At 36.6% G+C, this 20,962-nt stretch overlaps 1 protein-coding gene across 2 annotated transcripts in view; it reads right to left on the reverse strand.

Moving 5' to 3' along the window:
- Positions 1–20,962, reverse strand: part of VWF (von Willebrand factor) — a 145,581-nt gene that overhangs the window by 7,955 nt on the left and 116,664 nt on the right. For both annotated transcript variants that reach the window (XM_084508850.1, XM_084508851.1), the window contains exons 44-49: positions 13,304–13,414; positions 11,215–11,398; positions 10,276–10,316; positions 5,188–5,304; positions 1,194–1,292; positions 338–466 (exon numbers count right to left, since the gene is read on the reverse strand). In XM_084508850.1, the coding sequence (XP_084364976.1) occupies positions 338–466; positions 1,194–1,292; positions 5,188–5,304; positions 10,276–10,316; positions 11,215–11,398; positions 13,304–13,414 (681 nt within the window). The remainder of the gene's footprint in view (positions 1–337; positions 467–1,193; positions 1,293–5,187; positions 5,305–10,275; positions 10,317–11,214; positions 11,399–13,303; positions 13,415–20,962) is intronic.

Genomic DNA, 20,962 nt, shown 5'->3' on the forward strand with positions numbered 1-20,962 from the left:
ATTCATGCAGTTTTTCTCTGAATACTGAACTGAAAACACTGTGAGAACCATTTTCTTGGTTTTGCTGCTTCACGTGGAATAGAATTACTGCAATCTCAGCATCTCTCCTGCAGCATAGCCCCACATTAAACCAGCATATATTTTAAAATAATAATTAAAAAAAAAAAAAAAACCACAGTTTTCTGAATTTCAAAGAAAATTCAAATTCAGTTTATCCAAGGTGCTGGGAAAGGGCTGGAGTTTTCCATCCCTAATACATATACACATAAGGTACCTACATACTGAAGCATAAACATGACAGTCTACTAGGAAGCCTAGGGGCCATTTCATTACTTACACCTTCAGCCAAACATCTTCTGGAATCAAATGGAGGACAGCCAGTGATTCTCCTTTCCCAGATAAATTCCCCTTTCTCATTTATTTTACAGGAGTGATTATCACAGCCATCCTGAAGTGATGCATTTGGCTGTAAAGATTTAAGGGTTGTTAGATTTACACAAAAGCACAGGTCAGTAAGTTTTCAGGATACTGTACAACCTGACTATTCCTTTATTGAATTAATTTAATAATTAATATAACATGGGGGGTGAAGTTTACAAAACATGGAAATCTTCAGTAAACAGAATTGCTCAACAGAAATCTTCTGAAAATAATTGTTTACTTTTATAACAGTACTGATTACAGTTCAGCAATGATTGCCAAAACCTGACCTTTTTCAGTTCTTACCAGGGAAGAAATTTCCTTTATCCACTTTCATTTAAAATTAGGTTTTGAATTTCCTGTAAGTAGCTGTTTGAGTTCCTATTCCAGTTAAACTTCTTGAATAATACTCATGCTTTCAGATATATCTAGATTGTCATTCTAGAATTTTGTGCTATGGTGTGAAGTCTCCTTTTTTCCTTTTACAAGCAACAAAAAAACGAACTTTCTTGAGAAAACATTCTGGGATATAAAAGATAAGGCATTAGTAATACCATGCTGCCTAACCAAAAAAGAGAAAAAAAAAATGCACTTTTCTTGGAGCCATCATAAGTCTGGGTTACATTTATATTAAATAAAATATTTAAATATTTTTATAAGCTAATAAATAATTAACAATTGATAAATATTTATAAGTATTTAAAATAGTTCATTATAAATTAATAAAATTAAAATAAGATTAAACTATAAAAGAACTAGTTCTTAAAATTTACCTGAAGGTATTGAAGCCTTCCATCTCTCAGTCTGATGCTACATGAAGTTGGCACACATTTTCCACAGCAAGAGCCAGGGATTTCCTGCCTTCTGTAATTCTAGAATGTAAAGAAGTTCACATGGAAAATTTTCTGGGTTGGTTTTGTCTTAAGCATGCTTATTTCTAGAAGGCTGTTCTGAGGGGACAGAAATTCAGTGAACAAAGTGATAGCCAGCAAAATATTGTGAGTTGTTTTGCTTTGTTTGTTTTTTGACAGTAGGCCTGGTTCAATCAAATTAATTAGGTACTTTTGTTTTATAAAAACTGGCATTAATCCTTATAATAAATAGGAAGATAAGTTTATTTCCAAATACGAAGCCTCCTCTGTCCAATAAATTCAATATTCTTTGACTATAAATGTTGCAAGACGGGGTCCACTAAACAAGGATTAAGAAGAGAAAAAAATGTTATTTAAATTTTTAGAGTGGCATACAGTTCTTTTGTGGTGGGTAGGAACTTCTCCATAAAATTGAAGACTGTACAGTGCAACTTGGAAAGTGGTTTTAGAAGCTTAAACTAAGAGAAAAACGTTAAGCAGGGAGAGGGAAAGGGGAGAATGAAGCTGAGATGGAAATTCTGAACTACGGATAGAAAGAGAAAATGGTCTGACAAAACACAACAACATCAGAGAGTGTATAAAATCATACAACGAAAAAGGGGAGAAGGAAAGAAGAAAGAAAGAATGGAGACTGACAAATGGTCAAAGGAAGGAAAAATGGTGACAGGGAAAGGAATATGAGAGAACAAGCAGCAATAGATGGAGAAGAAGAAAGGTACAGAATGGATAACAGGAAAAAAAAAAAAAAAAGGAAAAAAAAAAAAAACACAGAAACTGAGTTTACACTTGAAGTGTCCCACGATGTCCTTCCAGCTGCTACACATAACTAACAGCTGCTTATGATGAGCTGAACATATTAAATACAACAAACACTTTTTGTTTGAGTGAAGGCGTGCATGCTACCGCTATGTTTTTTTTAGAAAAAGAATTTGGGGAGGGTATGGGTTTACTATTAAATCATTGGAAGAGAGCCTAGTTCATTGTTATTTAGGTGAACTTCCTCTATTAGCCAAAATGTAAGCACCTAAAGCAGGTCATAAAATGACAGAAAACACATTGACCTTGATGAACAGAGAATGCTGCAATTGGCTGCTCTTCAACAGCCAGTGCATTTACTTTCATAGCTTCAGCATCCAGTAGAAAGCAGGTGCTCCTGAGAGAGTACATACCCTACTCCATGATTTTGTCCATTATGAAAGAATTTCTTTTAATCTGGGTATACCACAAAATCAGTGATTGAGACAGGAAAGATCCAAGTGTGTGTGAATCCTGCTGGCCTCAAGGGGATAAGATTTTACATATCTTATTTGATTTGTTTTTAACTCAAACTCCAGAGTTTCATTACAATGACTATTAAGGGATACATACACCTAGACCTGTAACCTCTCTTGAGTATCTGTGCTTAGTAAGCACTTAATTTCATTGTGTTTAATAAGCCCATCTAGAAATAGATCTTTCTTCAGTTGTTGATTTGTTTTTTGTTTAGCCTGTACATTTGAGTCAAGTGAGGAGAAGGGGCCATTTGGGAATTTTGTGGGTGGTAGAAGAAGCAAGAGTGGAATGTTTCCCCATTTGTTTTTACAGTGTATTTAATTGATTCCTCTACCTTTAATATCCACAGCTGGCTTCCTGCACTGAAAAGCAAGAATTACTGTTTGTGCATGTTTGCATGGAAGCATATGTATGCACACAAATTTCTGGCCATTGATTCATTCTAGTGTATCTGAGTGCTTTTTTCATTGATCTGCAAGGTTATATTTTGTGAAAGTGAGAAAGATGTTCAGCACCATGCTTAGCCATTTATTTTCCTTTCAGGAATATGTGTCTAAAATCCTACCTTATAGGACAGTGATATTAGTGTCCATAACAACACCCAACTATTCCGATTCACCCTTTTGTCACAGGGTGCATCTATGCTAGCAAAGAAATTGGATCAAGACCTTTTTTCCCACCCCACAGACAAGTGGAACACATGTGCATGTCTAAATTGCCTTCTCCACATAAAACAGACTGGCTTTTTCTATAGTTTCTTTATAGTCGGCTGAATACGAGCCAGAAGTGTGCTCAGGTGGCCAAGAAGGCCAACGGCATCCTGGCTTGTATCAGAAACAGTGTGACCAGCAGGGATAGGGTGGTGATCATCCCCCTGTACTCGGCTCTGGTGAGGCTGCACCTTGAGTACTGTGTTCAGTTTTGGGCCCCTCGCTACAAGAAGGACATTGAGGTGCTTGAGCGAGTCCAGAGAAGGGAGACGAAGCTGGTGAGGGGCCTGGAGAACAAGTCCTACGAGGAGCGGCTGAGGGAGCTGGGATTGTTCAGCCTGGAGAAAAGGAGGCTCAGGGGTGACCTTATTGCTCTCTACAGGTACCTCAAAGGAGGCTGTAGTGAGGTGGGGGTTGGTCTGTTCTCCCACGTGCCTGGTGACAGGACAAGGGGGAATGGGCTTAAGTTGCGCCAGGGGAGTTTTAGGTTGGATCTTAGGAAGAACTTCTTTACCGAAAGGGTTGTTAGACATTGGAACAGGCTGCCCAGGGAAGTGGTGGAGTCACCATCCCTGGAAGTCTTTAAAAGACGTTTAGACGTAGAGCTTAGGGATATGGTTTAGTGGGGACTGTTAGTGTTAGGTCAGAGGTTGGACTCGATGATCTTGAGGTCTCTTCCAACCTAGAAATTCTGTGATTCTGTGTGATTCTGTTGGAAACAGTCCTTCGATTATGCTAACCACTGACCTGTGGTTACAAACAATGCGTAGGCATTGTTTGTAAGACATGCAAGCTGGGCCACTGCTAAAAATTCATCAGCATAAGTGGTTGCAGGCCATAACTTGAGCTTTCAGCCTTGCTCTGTTTGGTTTATTAGTGAATATGAAACCACAGAAACTTGACTTACTACATTGTCCTTTCAGTTCTACTTAGGGATTGAAAACCAGACTTCCCCAAAACTCTGGCTCCCTCTTTTGCAAGGACCCTGTCAATCTATTTTTCTCCCAGATATCAGCCAGGAATCCGATATGATCATGTTAGAGATGTGGCTCTTTGATGCAATGGCCACTGCTAGCAGAGCCCCTGCATTTGTTTGAGCACATTGGCATCCATTTATTATCCAGGTGAAGGCAGAAGAAGAACGTGCATTTTCAGTTTTTCAGTGAAAACTACTTGCTTGTCTACATTCTTTGGACAGGGGAAAACTAAGGCAGCCTCTGCAATTTGTTCAGCTCTCCCTCTTCTTTAGGTACTGGTGCTAAAACAAAAAATATGTGATTCAGCAAACTAGTTTGGCACTCCAGTCACACTGTTAGTCAGTGGAGTAAAAATGGGATATATTTGCCCCTGGCTTTTCTAGACAAGATTATTCCTTGCACATGATGGAAGCAGCAGCAAAGACTTCAAAAAGACCAGTGGAACTGATGGGGACAATTACCTCAAATCACTTAAGGCATGGCTGGGGACCAGAAAGAAATATTACTGGGCTCAGCTGTTAGAAAATTTGGAAATAGTCATAGGAAAGCCCTGAAGCAAGGAAATCTGGCTCAGCTGCCAGTCCCAGGATGGACAGATAATATTGTAGTGGAAAGGATAGTTCCTGTTACTAATGATTTGCTAAAACTCATTTTGCCCCAAAGGTAAGTAGTCAGAAATGTACAAAAAAATGTACCTCTGGACCTGAGTACTATGAAAACTTGCCTTTTTCTACACTGTGGATTCAGATCACATTTGATATTTTTGATCTAATTCATGGTAAGAAAAACAAAAGTCCATGATTTCTCAGAAAAAAAAAAATGAAGAAAGGCAACAGGTCCCAAAGTTGTACACTACATAAACTGGTATATACAATGAAGAACATGACCTTATCATCAAACACTGTTAATTAGAGCATCCAGACCACTTGTACTTACTGTTGGGCATGGTTCACAACTGAATTTTGTACACGTCAGGCTGTATCTCCGAGAAGGCATTGACTGCAGGGAGCAGAGACACGTTGTACATTGATCCACCATCAGGCGTTTCCATGGCTGAAACATTGGAAACAGTTTGTAGCCATCAGTGACTGTCTCCTGAGCAAAACTCAGACAAATGAGCAATTTCATCTAGGTTAAGTGTCTTTCATCAAATCTTGTGCTTTAATTCTTTGCAAGAGAAAACAGAAAAATGATGTGCATCCACTTTCCAGAGATCCAAATTTTGCATCCACAATCCCTCAACAAGCAACCCAACAGAAGGCTATTTTTCAAGTAAATAATTTAGAATTCCTTAATCTGCAAAATGGCATGGGTGTTTCTTACTTTCCTGCTTACAAAGCTAGCAAACAAGCAAAGAGTCCTTGAAAGTGGCAAGGAATGTTTTGTCACAAGATTTTGTCATGTGTTAGGTGGTTCCCACCAAGTTCATTTTTCCCAAATGTAGTGAATTGGTTTACTGACAAGATTTTTTGTTGTTGTTGTGATTTTTTTTTTTTTTTTTTTTCTTGAGTGATCACAACCAACAGTTCATGGACAAAAATTACTTGTTATTGTTCTTACAAAAACACTGCTTAGAATCTATGGAGGCCTAAAAGCTTAAAATCAACAAAGATGGGAGGAAAAAGAAAAAAAAAAAAAAAAAAAGTAACTGAATTGTAACTATGAAGTTCATAGTTACAAGAAAAGCAGTAGCTGAGCTGGCCCCCCAGCAATTTGTTTCCTTGAATCCACCACCTTTTCAAAGCAAGCAAAAATGGCATTTAAAACACAGTGGAAAATGCCACGATATTAGACGGGAAAGAACAGGATGTGAAGTTAACAGTAGGATTCCTAGTACTTAGAGGAATTCTAAATCCAAATTCTTTCTGCCTCACAAGTATACAGCCTTTCATTTGAACCAGTATGGTTGTATAGAGTGCATTTAACATTTTAATAAATAATAAATAATAATAATAAACAGACACTGAATAGCATAAAATAATAAAAGCTTCAAGTAGTGCTTTGAATCCTAGTCAATGGACTATCATTGCTGACTTCACTGAGAAAAGGAATTTCCTATGCTTACACTATGCATATCCTCAAATTCCTTTTTTCTTCCACACAAGTAAACATTCAAAATCAAGAAGCAGGCCAGAGTAACTGTGTAAAAGTATGAGTTTATGGGTAGTTCTGAGCCAATACTCCCACATATACACTGAAGAACAAATGTTCTTAATAAAAAATAACATTCTTAGATTGGACTCCAGCATAACAGATGCATTCAGAGCATAGTGGCTTTCAATAAAGCACCAAAAACAGAAATCGCTCTCTTCTTAGTTTATGGAGGTCTAGAAAAAAGATTCTCCACAAATAATATGACAGAGGTTGTAATAACAATGGGAAGGTCCTGATCTTTTAACAATTCAGCTCAAGACCTCAATACAGGGCTCTTCACCATTTTCAGTTTAAACTTTTATAGTGAATATTATGACATTAATCTGGAGAGTTAAAAGTGCTTGATGTACGGCATGAAGCCACACTTGTAACATTTTCCTATAGGTGAGGAATAGATAACAAATGTGATATGAAACATTAAACTCTTAGCATTGGAAAAAGTTCAGATATCAATATAATAGTTCTAGTACAGACTACATGGCCTCAGAAGGCCAACCAATCCACTAGTATTGTTCTAATGGTTGGTAAGTCTAAACACACACAAGTGCACACACATACACAAAAGCCTTGCAAATCAAGGAGATGTCCTCATCCTGGTGACATATTTCAAAATATATTCGAATTTGTTCTTCTTACTATCTTAAACATTTAACTCAGGCTCTCTAGAAGTAAATACTTATCACAGAATGCTTAGTAACACTAGACTTTCACATCATGAAGAAAGACTCAATAAAGCCACAACTGATATTACAGTTGATATCCTCTTTGTATCTTCTCCTAAGTTCTAAAATTTTGATTTTATAGAAAAAGGTAGCTGAAGTCAAGCTTATCACTGCTGTGAGAAGAAATGTAGGGAATGCTAGAAACATGTTGAAACAAAATCCTTACACACAAGTAAGTTCCTTGAACTTTTGGGGAAAGGTCTTTGATCCAAGGTTTACATCACAGCTTAGTTTTATTATATTTTTTTAGTGTATTTAGTGATCAGCATGCAAATGGACTTTAACAAAGGATTTCTGTGAACAAACAGTTTAGCATGACAGAACTGAGTGAAATAGTTTTGATACAACTTTTTCCCTTTATATAATACACCTATCTTGTGTTTTCTTGGCTTACATAGTATAAAATGCCAACATCTGCTAACCCTGTGTTAGTCAGTGCAATCAAAATAACCTGCATAAAGCCAAAATCTACTCAGATCTCCTTCAAGACTGACACTCAGTAAAAGCCTGGGAAAACAGATGAGTGATGCAGATAATCCTTTTGGTAAATACAGCCACCTGCTTGGAAGTCTGCAGTTAATGCTCACAGCATTGTTAGGACAGTGGAGTGAATGCAATACACCAAATTAGTGGACTATAATATTGGTAACCAGATACAAGACAAAAATGTAAAGGGATTAAGGACACAGTCAGTTAACAGAACTGCAGTAAAAGACTCAAAACTTGGAACTATTCAATGAATGAGTTAATAAATAAAAGTTTTCCCTTGATATAAAACAAACTTGAAACCTAATCTTAAAGGACATAGAATAAGGTTTTGAAATCCAGGAAGTATAAACTTCTGTGGACACCACATCTTCTTTCCTCGCCAGAACTCTGCAACAGTCACTGAAGTAGAGAAAAATGTAAGACAAAGCTGTAGCAACTACAGCTGCTCAAAAAAATTTAGGCATACAGCTAATTAGCTTTAAAAAAATAATTAAAATAAACTATTTTAAGTTAAATGAAACTATTCATTAAGACAAGTTCTAATTTAAGATCCACTAAATATTTTTATCATTTTTTCCATCAAACTTTCCATTTTGTTTAGAAAGTTTCCAAGGTTTATATCTCCTCTCAAATTTCACATTTTCCATCCTGAGAAAATATTTTAGTAACTGTGTTGTTGAATGCTAACAGCCTGATACGGTGCAAAAGGAAAAGCACAGAAGTAATGCAACAGCTGGTGCCTACCTATGCCCTCAAAATCTTTCACAGACTGTGTTTGATAAAATGGCCAATTGTCAAGAAGACAAACAACACATTTTAAAAGCCGTAATAAAAGAAAAAGAAATTTATAGAGATCCAGATAGCAAACAAAAATTAATCAAATTGTAGTTTAGTGACACCTGAAACACTTCATAAGTTCAGGCCAATTTGGGAAAAATTATTAAAAAGGAATTTTTTTATTATTTGACAAACTAAATATTTTATTTTTTGATCTTCAAAATACAAATACTCCTGGTTTTGCATTCAGCATAACATTTTTTTTCAAACATTGTTTATGTTTTACTTAAAGCATTTTAAAATATTCTAAAATACTTGACAATTGAGCAGACTTTCTCTGACAGGTCAGGTAAGCATTTTGTTGGAAGAGAAAAAAATTAGTAATTCACAAAATAAGAGCATGCAGCTGAAAATAAACCTTTTTGCAACACAGAATAATATATGTTTAACTCCTGTATGACAGAAGGTGGCAGGAGTTGGCAATTATACTACATGAAATTGTCTACAAGTATGGCTTTTATAAAATGACACAACTAGCTTTGACAACATATTATAGAGAGACAAATAGAGGAATCAAAGAGAAAGGAGATTATTTCAGATTTAAGCACTTTAAAACACTTCTCCCAATGTTTTGACAGAAAGGCAAAATTACTCCTTGGATTTAGTTCTACAGGGATATAATCCCTATACAGAATGATGGATGTTTGATGACAGGGCTTTAACTCTAATAAACTGATGAACTTTTGCCTATCAAATATGGAAAAAAAATGGAAGAAATAGATGGAGAGAGTTTCTGCTGTACCTCAAGAGCACAAAGAGATATGGGTAAACTTACTTCTTCAATAAAAGAAAAAAAATGCATTGTCAACACAAGAATACATAGGTTAAAAGTTAGGTTAAATGAATAAAGAGGACCTGTTTCCTTGGGGGATGTTGAGAATACTTAGAGTTCTTTGACACCAGAGGTGCTGCCAGAACATGGATTTAGGGAAACAATGGACAATTGACTGAGCTCTCCAAAGATAAATTCAGCATAAATGAGATCAGATGCTTAACTCCAGTCATTTCCACTGTCATGGACTGGGTTAAACATGTCTTAATCTATCCACTAAATATGCAATTGAGAAAAAACTTCCTCTGAGGGCATATCAGCAGGGATCTTGAAAGGGGACAGAGGTCAAAGAGTGAGGAAGCTCAGCTTTCCTGTTCCTGCTAATAGCCAAGAAGGGAGACCCCTTCTTCCACACAGGTGGAGCAAGAATTTCCATCCTTTTTTAATCCGCCTTATCCTCTAGGTAGAATATGGGAAGTTTTCCCTTCCCCAAGGTGGGCAAGGATCATCTCTGAGATTATCTCTTGCAGATAGTTTCCAGTGTGTTTGGTAGCCTGCAAGACATTACACAATGCAGATTACCACAGTTATCTAAGCACTTTTTCCTCAAGCATCCTTCACTTTTTCCTTCAGTCATCCAAGATAAAGAAATATTACTGTCCCATTTTGAGGAGATCATAGAATCATAGAATCATAGAATGGTTTGGGTTGGAAGGGACCTTAAAGATCATCAAATTCCAACCCCACTGCCATGGGCAGGGACACCTCCCACCAGACCAGATTGCTCAAAAGCTCCATGCAGCCTGGTCCTGAACAACTCCATGCTCGTTGATGCTCATTGTCATACAGGAAAACCTGTGAAATGGTCATGAACTGGACCTAATAGCACAGAGCCCTTTGCCACTCTTTTTGATGCAACGTGTGGGGATTCTGGCTGAACAAAGCTACCCTGTACACTTATGTATGTTCTGATAAGTCTGTGTTTTTCAAAAGCTCATTCAAATATCTAAATATTTTACCAACATAGCAAATAAAAGCATCAAGTCTTACCCCAATAACAGTGCCATTCAAAGGACAGCCATTCACAGGTACTGAAAGAGAGGATAATATTCCATTTATCATTATGAATATCATATCATTATGTCGACTTAATAAACCACAAGTATGCATTTTTGACTCATTAGAGTTCCATCTGAGGACATTTAGATCCAGTTTCAGTGTAAGTAGGTGCAAACTAGCCCTCTTATATTTTCAAAGATAATTTGTCAATTATCCTCATATGCACCTCCAAACATTCCTTAATGAGTTGTTGTTTTCTTTATGAAGTACATGGTAAAATGTAGATTTTACCGTCTATTTCAAGCCACTTGCCCTCAGAGGATGCACTCATAGGCTTTCTGCAAGTTATAGCACCTATTTCTCCTCCTCCTCCCACTGCAATTCCTCACCCTGTGGTTGCTTATATACCTGTCAATTAAATACGAATGGGAGTCTTCCCAGACTGAGTCCAAACAGCCAAATATTTTGATTTGTATTTTTGATCCAGGACTGTGCTAATAAATGGACCCAGCCACAACACTCAGAAATGTCTAAAAGACAGCATGGCTGCATGGAAACTTCCTGTTCATAGCGGGTATTGATGATAACATTGGACTTTTCTAAGATAAAAGCACATCAAGACCTTGTTTAGCAGCTTAACAATGCAGGCTAGTACTGTAATTTGCTGGTAGAGACATACCCTGTTATGTCTCCCTGAAACAATGCAAAGTAGTGACAATAATAATTAGTTCAAAAGGACACTGTCAACATCATTTGGAAAGTGAAAGTAATAGCAGCAGGAGCTACTATAGTCAATGCCTAAATTATACAGAGTATTTTAAAAGTGGTATTTTACTTGCATAGTATACACTTCTGAAACTGCTATTGAGAAATAGATCAACACTGAGATTAACTCTTCAGTGACTCCATTGGTCACCCACTAAGCCTTACCACATCTGCAAGAAGGACAGCAGTCTATTATTTGGTCACAGCGTAATTCAGTCCCCTCTGGACAGTCAGGCACATCCATCTGAGAGCAAGACAGATTTTTTTGCTGCACAAAAACCTCATCATTCACTCGGACACACTCATTGATAATGCAGTCATTGAAGGGGGATCTCCACTCTGTGCCAACCTGACAGGAAATGGTAAAAGGATTGAATTCAGACAACAGTATTTATGCCACCAGAGAAAAAGAAGAGCACCCCCAGACAATGTACTGACTTGCAAAAAGTACATTTACTTCTACAGAAACAGTCTGACACTCAACAGTTCTTCACAAACCCTTACTGTGACAATCAGTTTACAGAGTAGACTGCTGCTTGGTTTGCAGTGCATAAAAGTTACAGGAATATCCCTAAGATGAAAATGAAAGGGGCAGGTGAAATAACATGTGAAGAAGGAAATGCAAGCTTAACTAGATTTAAGTTTACATTTGTTCCCAGTAGTTGGCTGTACTGCACTGCACTGCAGCAGAGCTGGCCCTCTTTCTGCTGGGTCTTGCTGCAAATCATCTGTACTAGGCCCACAGGAGGCTTTGGCAATTAGCTCTTGAGAAGAAAAGACTTGCAAATGTAAGAGACCAGATCTTGTTGATGTCTCACACTGGCTGGTATCACGCATGGTTCAGACAAGGTGGGAACTTCAAATGGTACTTTGGAAAGAGACATCACCACAGGTGAGAAAGACACTGACACATTTCAGTGCCAGGAGGAGCTAGTCACTAATTTAAAGCAGAATGCCTCCACTTGTAATGGACTTTGAATATGCTTCAAGAACAGTGGAAGTGAGAATCAGACCCCTCCAAAGGGGTCAAACATCTTTCCTTAGAAAGTTAATGAAAAATTTTCTCTTGTTTGTTAGTTCTTTGTTAATGACAGAGGAGCTGAAAGAGGACACAGCAAGAAAGAGACAGCAGAGTATAAGGATCTATTACTCCATCAGGACAACAGAAATCAGTGAGACATTGAAATAGACCTTCAGAAGGCTTGATTTATGAATCAGAATAATACCGTTCCACATTAAGAAATGTCCTTGTTGAAACCAGGGAAGAAGCAGGCTGCAAAATATAGCTTACTTTTTAAAACAGACAGCATCAGACTATCTTTCTAAAAAAAGCAATTAAGAAGCTATCAAATACGTGAAAGTGAGATATAGATGTAAGCACAGACACACTGTAATAACACTTACAGAAGAAAAGATGGGGAGGTCTATTATTTTAAATCTATTTAACTTATTGTTTCTGCCTTTCTTTGCTAAATCTAAACTTCTGCATAGGATTAAGTAATTTAATGCTTATGGGGCAGGCAAAGGCTTGCCAAGGCCAGTTGGATTAGGGACAGAACAAACTGAATAGCCTGAAGGAATTTAAAATGTAGGCAAAGAAAGAAAACAATATCAACCTAGTATTCCAGTGGCAGCACACTTTGAATGGCATGCATTTACTTCCCATTGTGCTCTTTGGAAGAGACATAAAGGAACCCAAAGGGAAGAGACACACTGCTGAAAATAAACTGTTATTTTGAGCTGACAACAAGTGTGGCCTAGACCACTGCAGCTTGATCTGATATGCAGCCTACATCTTTAGCAAACAGAGAGCAATTCATGTTTCTATGCTCATTCGGTTCCAGATATTTCACTGTGTATCAAATAGGATAGCCTATCTGGACTATGGAATTCAAGATATCAAATATTCAATCTGCCCACCACCCATAGAGTAATATAAATTAATTAGGATAATTTAAACAATTTGCCTACAGCAAGAGAAGTATAATTTCCCATTAACATTCTTTTGAGCTATGAATTGTGAAATTACTAATTTTACATACAAAGATTCCTTAGAGCCTGAAATGAGAGAGGAGGGTTTGCTCATTAACAGAATGAAGCAGATAAGTCACAGAACCAAAATCCATTCTTTCACAGTACTGCTTGCCTTATAATAGAAATAAATCTCAGGTTCTTTTTCTCCTTCTGTGGAACACAAAATAGTTCCAGGACATTTCTGCTAGAAAAGGAAGTGTCCACTACACTGTCACCTCACCTCGTGTAAACGAGGAACTGCATCACCCCGAGACCAGAACAGCTGTTCCTCACAGGCAGTCTTCTGGCATCTCCCACAGCACTCCCCATCTTGGACGATATATTTATATCCCTGTGGGAAAGAAAAGAAAAGAAAAGAAAAGAAAAGAAAAGAAAAGAAAAGAAAAGAAAAGAAAAGAAAAGAAAAGAAAAGAAAAGAAAAGAAGAGAAAAGAAGAGAAGAGAAGAGAAGAGAAGAGAAGAGAAGAGAAGAGAAGAGAAGAGAAGAGAAGAGAAGAGAAGAGAAGAGAAGAGAAGAGAAGAGAAGAGAAGAGAAGAGAAGAGAAGAGAAGAGAAGAGAAGAGAAGAGAAGATAAAAGAAAAGAAAAGAAAAGAAAAGAAAAGAAAAGAAAAGAAAAGAAAAGAAAAGAAAAGAAAAGAAAAGAAAGAAAAGAAAAGAAAAGAAAAGAAAAGAAAAGAAAAGAAAAGAAAAGAAAAGAAAAGAAAAGAAAAGAAAAGAAAAGAAAAGAAAAGAAAAGAAAAGAAAAGAAAAGGAGAGAAAAGGAGAGAAAAGGAGAGAAAAGGAGAGAAAAGGAGAGAAAAGGAGAGAAAAGGAGAGAAAAGGAGAGAAAAGGAGAGAAAAGGAGAGAAAAGGAGAGAAAAGGAGAGAAAAGGAGAGAAAAGGAGAGAAAAGGAGAGAAAAGGAGAGAAAAGGAGAGAAAAGGAGAGAAAAGGAGAGAAAAGGAGAGAAAAGGAGAGAAAAGGAGAGAAAAGGAGAGAAAAGGAGAGAAAAGGAGAGAAAAGGAGAGAAAAGGAGAGAAAAGGAGAGAAAAGGAGAGAAAAGGAGAGAAAAGGAGAGAAAAGGAGAGAAAAGGAGAGAAAAGGAGAGAAAAGGAGAGAAAAGGAGAGAAAAGGAGAGAAAAGGAGAGAAAAGGAGAGAAAAGGAGAGAAAAGGAGAGAAAAGGAGAGAAAAGGAGAGAAAAGGAGAGAAAAGGAGAGAAAAGGAGAGAAAAGAAAAGAAAAGAAAAGAAAAGAAAAGAAAAGAAAAGAAAAGAAAAGAATTGATTGAGGAAGAGAAGACAAATGAGAAGGTTAATGCAAAAAGAAAACACTGGGATAAATGCTTAATGTCAGCAACTTTTTATGGAAAGAGTATTTTGAAAACATAACTATAAGGCCACACACTGCAATTACAAACAAGTGGTCTACTCAGTTCATCATCCTGTTTAATGGTTAACATTACCTGTCAGAAAAAAAAAAATAACAATAATTTAATTAAAAAGCACACAACATTAGGAGTAAAAATACAAAGATTTGCCACAAAACAGAAAACAATAATGACATAAACAAGCAGAAATGAAAAAGGAAAAGGTAAAAGAAAAATGCTTTTGGAGGACACCAGACTATTTCAACAACATTAAATGCAGCAATAATTTACAAATGTTAGTTTACTGTGTGCAAGCAGTTTCTTTTACATATTAGCAAACTGTAAAAAGCAAGCTGCCAACACTGTGGTCCTACAGATGAGTGCAAAAAGAAAAAGAAGTAAACCCGCTTCTAAGGGTGACCGTCTCAATTGCCACACTATTTGGAGTTTCCCCCTCAAACTGCATTCATAGCATTTGCATATGGTTTTCTCTCAAAAAAAAAAAATCTCTTTGAGAATCACTATGTGAAAACATCTGTTTTTACATAGGATTGATACCTAACTGTAAAAAAAATTTATATTTAAAACACTTTTTAAAAAAATATAATACTATTATACAAAAGAAAATAGAAGGTAAAAATTGCTTTGGTGGCATCTTGGATGTTAATTGACACCCAAAACTCTTTTTCCCATCCCTGAGACTTCAGTGTTAGGATTCAGTCTAAGTACACTCAGACATCTGATTGTGCTTGTGCTGAAGCAGAGGCAAGGGATTGGTCAGACACGTAGCCTGGGGACTAGCTTTGACTGATTATTTCATCCTTTCATATCCTGAAGCAACTAGCCAAACATTCAAACACTGGAGTACCTAAGTGAAAGAAAGCAAGGAACTTTATTATGAATAGAAAAAAACACATGCTGTATTTAACAGTCTGCAAGGGGAAAAATATAACTCTGATTTCAATACAGAGTTAAAGGGAAGTTTTCTGTCAGAGAAAATACTGTTCACGTGAAAAATGCCAATGACAATAAGCATAATATCTGTTTTGATCTACATCTTCAAACTAAAATAGCTTAAGTATTCCCAATCAACCCTTCATGAACTGTCCTTGATTTGCAACATGGGGCACTTAAGCAAGCCTCTATAATCAGCAGACTTTCACATGAAAGAAAAATTTGTATAGGGCCATACAATGTAATACCAGAGTTTGACCTATCTTTGAAGATAAAGTTGTGCTGCATGATATATTTTGTTTGATATGAAATTTTACCTACTACATGTGCATGTGAAGTATCTGAAATATGGCATACAACATTTTGTTTGTGTGGCAAACTCAGAGAAGTAAAAATCCATGTGTTGTTTATGCTCAGAATAAACTCAGCATCCTGACTAAGCAAAACCCAACTGTGGGATTCAAATTTCATGACACCTGTGTGAAAAAAACAGAGCCCTCTAAAGAGTAAACAAAACAAGGTGCCATGCAGCAGACTCTAGGTGTGATCCATACCACAATGGCAACAACAAAGATGTGTGTTTTTCACAGTCCAACCTATCTAAGTGGCCCTTTTGGCATTCAGTGTACTCAAGATCTGAGTGCTCTGACTCCTCAGGTGAAGAAACAAAGGAGGTCACAGCTTTCAACCTCAGCATCTGCACAGGCCCCTGAACCACCACAGCATACAAACCCGTGTCAGAAGGCAAACCTGCAAACTGCAGCAATCCATGAGCTCCACAAAGAGCAGAGCAGCCACCTGTACACAAGGAGGAAAATGGACAGCGATTCCCTGCTGTCATACATCCTCCACAGCTTTAGAAATATTTTCCTATTAAAAAACCCTAACTTTTGCATTTAAACCATGAAAATTTGGGCACACAGGAGTAAAAATAGCTTTATTTTATGACTTGAAGTTTTAATATTTACTGTTAGATCTAAGAAAAGGAAAAAAAATCGTGTATTTTGAGGTGTTTGTTTTTATTGTTGTTTTTAATTAGATGACCCAAGTACAAAGACTACACGCTACCAGCATCATACCAGAGCATTTTCCATCTCTTCCTTTATTATCATTCATTTTCTAGCATATAGACACTGTAGAGATGCTCTGGTTTGTTCAAGAATCCGTTTTCTGCCATTAGCCAATATTCTGCTCATCCTCTGAGTTTTCTGGATCTGCTGCTTAACTTCACCTTCACATCTTGACTTTCCTTTATTTATTTATTTATTTATTTAAACACAGAGTTCAAACTTCAAACAGGGTGTTAATACTCAGAAGAAGTCCTCAGTAAGTGTCTGGCCATCTGTCACAGTGACATGGAACTCCCTGTCTACAGGACTAAAAAATCCATGTGCCTTGGCAGGTAAGGGAACAAGGCAACACCAGCCACCCTTTGCATTTGAGCAAGTATCCTTAATAGACTTGCCAGTGATAATAAGCAGCTGCTACAGAGAACCTGACAAGTGTTCAGCTCTGCCACCAGATCTGGCTGTTTTATCACATAAATGCAGAGATAAAATGGCTCTACCACATGGAAGATGAAATTACACAGATTAAGACATTATTCTACATGGTAGGTGGAATTACGCCTGCTGTTGATTTGGGGGTTGGCTTTGTGACAAATAGAAGAGGAACACAGATTAATTCTGCAGCAATTGGAGAATGCACATTTTGGTCTCATCTATCATGCAGGACTATTGGAGCAATCTGCACAGGCTATGACTTGGTGCATTTGTGCACTCTCCTGTTTCATTCCAATGTTGCTTAGGATGCATAGCTCCTCTTTTCATGGTTGCTAAGGTTTTGGCCAGAAAACTCTATCAGCTGCCTTCTGGCCAACAACATAGGAAAGAAATAATGGAAAGTATTACTCAACACCCAGTATTTTTAAAAAGGCTCCAAAATTTGCCTTTTATATATTGATATGATAGTCCCTAGAGAGCATTAGAGAAACCAAAGAGAATGAAAAGAACGAGGGACTGAGAAAAAAATAATAGGATAGATAAAAATGAATTTGGAATGCTAAAAGTAAAATCTTCAGTTGTGATAGATCAGCATAATTCTAGAGATTTCCCTGGAGCTAAGCTCATTTACACCAAGTGAGGACTTAATTCTCTATCTAGAAGTCTCTAGAATATTGAGGTATCATTTCCTTAATAAAGTAAGCTTGAAAATCCAAACAGGATGTTTGAAATTACTTCTCACCAAGACTTTCACGATTTTTAAATAGGATCTTGCATATCTAATCCTCAAACAATAGTCTTTGTTTAAAATTAATTTATTTGACCTCCTTAATATGCACTACTAAGCCATTTACTCCCATGCTTTACATGTAGAAGTCATATTCTGCTACTTCAAAGGAGAATATCAGTTTGAAATATTGGAGATTAAAGCTGTGGATTTCAGAGTCAGCATCAATTACAACTGTAATTTGCTATGCCTTTCCACATAGAGTACAAGTGTTCTTTACTTTAATTTTACACTTTCATTAAAAGTCTTGAATATCTGCACTAATTAATTTACACACACTTAGCCAAATGGTTTTGTCTTAAACACTTATCCCAGAAAATTATGCCTCATTCTTCTCATAACCGTGCAATGCTTTAAATTATCCAATACTTTAAATTGCACTCTTTTATAGCACTTATGTACCTAACTTCAAGAACATTTATAGAAATTAAGAAAGCACTTGCTCCTTTCACTTTGGTACACTAGGGATTTTAAGGTGTTTTGAAAGCTGTTATCCATTTAATCACCATGATTTTCTGAAGAGATAGATTTTAATGTACTCAGAGAAGTCGTTACTGAAGAAGCTTCAGAAGGGTAGGAAGGCACAGACACCCCTCCTCCTTGTGGCAGACGCAATAATTACAATTATCTGCTTGCTTTCAAAATTTCGGTAAGATGCAAGAAAACAGAAGTGAGAGGACTGTGACATGTAATGAGGAAAATCCACAACTGGTTTGCAAATGAGAAGTCTGTATTTGCTATTAATTTAAATATCTTCAAATAATTTGGGGATTGGTTCATTTTAATAAAACATCCATTCTTTTTCTATAGTGTTTTTGTTCTAAAATAACAGATCAGATTTGCATTGATTTTGTCAAGCACAGGAGAACAGTACCACCATCAGGGTGAAGGAGCTAGTTTAAGTGTTTAATTGTTGGGGATTTTGTTTGGTTTTGTTTGTTTCTGTTGTTTTATTTTGTTTTATTTTGGAGTGGACATTTTTTGTATTTTGTGTATTTGTTTTTGTTGTTGTATCACTAAGTAGAAAACTGTAAACTGTTTTCACAGAATTCAGATGACATGGACAAAAATGATACTTCACAACTTTAAAACCTGGCAACCAAATTAGTAACAGTAAGAGTAGGGAGTTTAAACACCATCTTAGTAATAATCTACAATTAAACTGTCTTTAACACCACAATGTTCAGTGTCATCTAATCTGAATTGGACAATAAGCATTAGGGCCAATTCAAATTGGATTACAGAAATTCTGTTCTTGATACATAAATTTGCTGAATCAGTAATAAACTAAGGAAAAATAAAATCTGATCTCTACAGGTTGTCCAACAGCTACTGTTTTGGTACTGCAACTTTGATAGCCATTAAAGGAACAGAAGAAATGACGGAGTTCCAAAAAGAATAATTTCCTCTAAGCTTTTTTCTTTGTTTCCTTGTTTTTTTAAGTAAAAGCTTTTTGAGACTGCAGTGCTTAAGACTTATTTGTAAAGAAACTGTAGCTTTGTATTAATGATATTTTATTAGAATAACAGATTACTGATAAAATTGTGGCTATAAGCCAAAATAAAGCCAGATATTTTAGATCTAATATTTCATAATCATTTCCATACTCAAAATTAGTCTATTTTATGAACTGAACAGACATAAAAAGGATTCTCTTGCAAAAGCTGTAAACTACCCTCATGGTCAAAACCTTGAGGTTTTTCTGACCAAACACCACTCTTACACGAAGAGCAGTAGTTTGGATTTTTTTTCTGGGGGGGGGGGGGGGTTGTTTTGTTTCCTTCTTTTTTTTTTTCTTATGGGTTGATTTTCTGCTCTGATCCTACACAATTGTATACTGTTCAAGTCACAGCACAGGGAAACATTAAAAAAAACATTTATATTTAGTTCACACCTTCTCTTGTACACATATATATATTCTGTCCAGCTTTGTTCTCATAAGGAGACTGAAAATTAAATTATATTTTAAAATACAATGATATCAAGGCAAAAATTTTTTGTAAGCCAAGGGACAATTAGCTTAATAGACTTGAGAAAAGAGAATTGCTTTTCATACATCAGCTTGCATAACTGAAATGTTCATAGTCAAATTTGCAATAAATGATTAACTGTTTTAAAATAAGTTTAATTCAAGTTTAAATTTAAAATAAATCTGTCAATACAGAGTTTCTACAGCATTGCTAACTCATCCATGAGGTGCTGCACATACATATTCTATGCACACCGACGGTCTTTGACTCCCAGACACATTGTCAATGTCTTTCTGAAAGCAAAAAGAATGCCTCTAACATTTCATAGGTATATTTGCAAAGTTTTCTAATGAAGACTCGGAATGAACAGCGTATGACATATTTGTTTGGAAATTCACTGTATTTCTGAGGAAACAGAGCATGGTTTCTCCTGGAGCTGAAAAAAAAAATCAAGTGACTCTTGTCTCACAGTAAGCACTGGAAGATATTACAGAAGCATCCCAGCCAGCATAGTGAATCAAACACAGAAGCAGACTACATGGCCCTTTTTTAAAAGGTTTTGCAGCTACTACTGTAGCATGCTCTCCCCTTCATTTCCCACTGAGAAATCCCAGATGTGTCATTACAGAGTGACACTGTTGAGTCACAGACCAACATGCAGACATATTGGCCACTGGACCACTGAAAGCACTGATGTTACAACACACACCTGGAACACATGTTGCTTGGCCTACTCATCAAATTTTCCTGTGCTAATACAATATAGAGCCCAATCTAAACATTTAAAAAGCAGCTAAGCAGCTTGAATATTTGCATACTAGCTCATCTTTGCCTCTGCACTGAGGGAAAAAGAAAAATAAGAAAGAGACCCTTCTTGGCTTCACTTCACAGATCATTGGAGAGACAACCTATGGGAAAAACCCGGGGTCAGTAAAAGATTTACAGAGAATATTCTGAATCTGAACTCACAGACTGTAAACACTGGAACACAGAGCAGGGAGGAACTTCATCAAGTCAGATATGCCTTTTCCTGAATTGAATTGGCTAGTACCATCAAAAACAGTAACAATTAATCTATATATACACTGAAAGTTTTAGAAAGAGACAAAATGTATTTGTGGTGGTCTCTAACATTTGCAGAATAACTTCTTTTCTAAAATAAAGTCAGTAATACTTAGGCCTTCTAGACTCTGTTCTCAAGATAATTCATTGCTACAACACATATTTTCTATTTTTCTCTAGTTTCTCTAAACATGCAGGTTTAAAAAGAATCATTTTATTTCCCTATCAAGACTCTGCTGGCTAATGCAGATGCTCATTGT

This window comes from Aythya ferina (assembly GCF_964211825.1).
Source record: "Aythya ferina genome assembly, chromosome: 1".
Taxonomy (NCBI): Eukaryota; Metazoa; Chordata; class Aves; order Anseriformes; family Anatidae; genus Aythya; species Aythya ferina.